Source organism: Rhagoletis zephyria, unplaced genomic scaffold, assembly GCF_001687245.7.
Source record: "Rhagoletis zephyria isolate East Lansing unplaced genomic scaffold, Rhagoletis_zephyria_1.1 Rzeph_scaffold_38464, whole genome shotgun sequence".
NCBI lineage: Eukaryota > Metazoa > Arthropoda > Insecta > Diptera > Tephritidae > Rhagoletis > Rhagoletis zephyria.
In genome coordinates this window covers 1,314-3,022 of record NW_016195519.1, presented here as the reverse complement: position 1 = coordinate 3,022, position 1,709 = coordinate 1,314, and the positions used below count along the sequence as shown (strand labels likewise).

General features: G+C 38.0%; 1 protein-coding gene across 1 annotated transcript; it reads right to left on the bottom strand.

The window, feature by feature from the left end:
- Positions 1 to 338: 338 nt before the first annotated feature.
- On the bottom strand, positions 339 to 1,480 carry LOC108354701 (uncharacterized protein K02A2.6-like; the record flags this gene model as incomplete). Its single annotated transcript, XM_017605881.1, has 2 exons — positions 923 to 1,480; positions 339 to 776 (listed from the first exon to the last, which is right to left on the bottom strand). Coding segments are annotated over exons 1-2 (996 nt in total), but the record flags the coding sequence as incomplete, so codon positions are not given.
- Between the last annotated feature and the right edge of the window lie 229 nt (positions 1,481 to 1,709).

Sequence of the window (1,709 nt, the reverse complement as noted above, 5' to 3'; positions counted from 1 at the left end):
GCCGCTGAACGAGGTTCAGGGCGTTTTGAAACACCAGGTACCGACGTATCTGACTCAGCTCGGTCCCCTCCATCTCCAACCGAATTGTTGACGAGTTGATGAGCAACATCCATCGTGGAGGTGGAAGCAACAGCTTGTGACTGCGATCCAGGCTCGATCAGTTCGTTCTTCACAATTTCATTCAATTGTTGCTCCTCACGAGGTCTTATTTGATCGATGTGTCGTTTTATTTCGCGATTTTCGTGAGTAAACAAACAACTATAACTTCTTGGGCCAAAACATTTTTTGACAACTGCAGGCGACCAACTTGCTTTGTTCGGATTCTTGTAAGTTCTTACATAAACCTTCTGCCCGTGTGAAAGCTTAATATTTCGTTTGCCTCTAAAATTTGCAATCATTGAATGTTGCTTTGCTTCAATTATGGCTTTCGTAATTGGTGGTTTTAATAAGTTGAAACGAGACTTTAATTCTCTACCTAATAATAACTTAGCCGATGACTCATTTGTAGTACAATGTTTAGAGATGCGATAATCAAAGAGAAAGCGATGTAAAGCAGTATCAAATTCGATTTTATCATTGGATGATAGATTAGCGTACAATGACTTTTTTAACGCTTTTACAAAGTTTTCGGCTTGACCGTTTGTGGCTGGATGGCCAGGTGCCGTAAAAATATGGGTTATACAAATTTTCTTTGTGAAATTCTTAAATTCTGACGATGTGAATTGCCTACCGTTATCACTAACCAACGTATCGAATAATCCGAATCTACAGATGATCTACAGATGAAAGATGAAGTTATTTCCTTAGTTTTGAAAACCTCTACCCATTTAGAAAAAGAATCTATGACTATGAACAAGTAAAATGAATTAATCGGGCCACAAAAGTCTATATGTATTCGCTTCCAAGCTGATTCGGTTGGTACCCATGGAATTAGTGGGCTCTTTTCAGGGTTTTCCTGTGTCCTTTGACAAGAAACACATTCCTTAACTAACGCTTCTATATCTTTGTCTATATTAGGCCACCATATGTATGAACGCGCTAGCATATTTGTCTTTACAATGCCTAAATGAGACTCGTGTAATATACCCAATACAGTTTTTTGGAATTTCAAGGGAATTACAGTTCTGTATCCCCACAAAAGACAACCCGATTCTACAGTTAGCTCAAGTGCTTTTAAACGAAAGGGTTCAAACTCTTTACTTTTTAACTGAGATACTGTGCCATTTTGAACACCATCAATTACTTTTGACAGTACCGGATCTCGGCGAGATTCTTTTGCAACATCTTTATAATCTAATTGCAACGCATTTACAAAACCTACGTAACTAATATAGCTAGGATCTTGATCAGTTTCACCAATTGTTGATTGTGACATGCGTGATAAACCATCGGCATTATTTAATGTTCCCTTTGCGTATTCAATTCTATAATTAAAGCCTGACAAGATTAACGCCCACCTTTGCATCCGAGACGCAGCCATTATAGGAATACTTTTATATTCACCAAATATAGTTAACAAGGGCTTATGATCTGTGCGTAAATGAAAGGCAAATACATATTGTTTCAATTTCGTCACACTATATACAATAGCTAAAGCCTCCTTTTCTATTGTGCTATATCTTTTCTCGGCATCATTCAACGCTCTGGAAACGAAAGCTATTGGTCGCAAATTGCCGTCTGAACAAATATGAGAAAGTACACCGGCTACT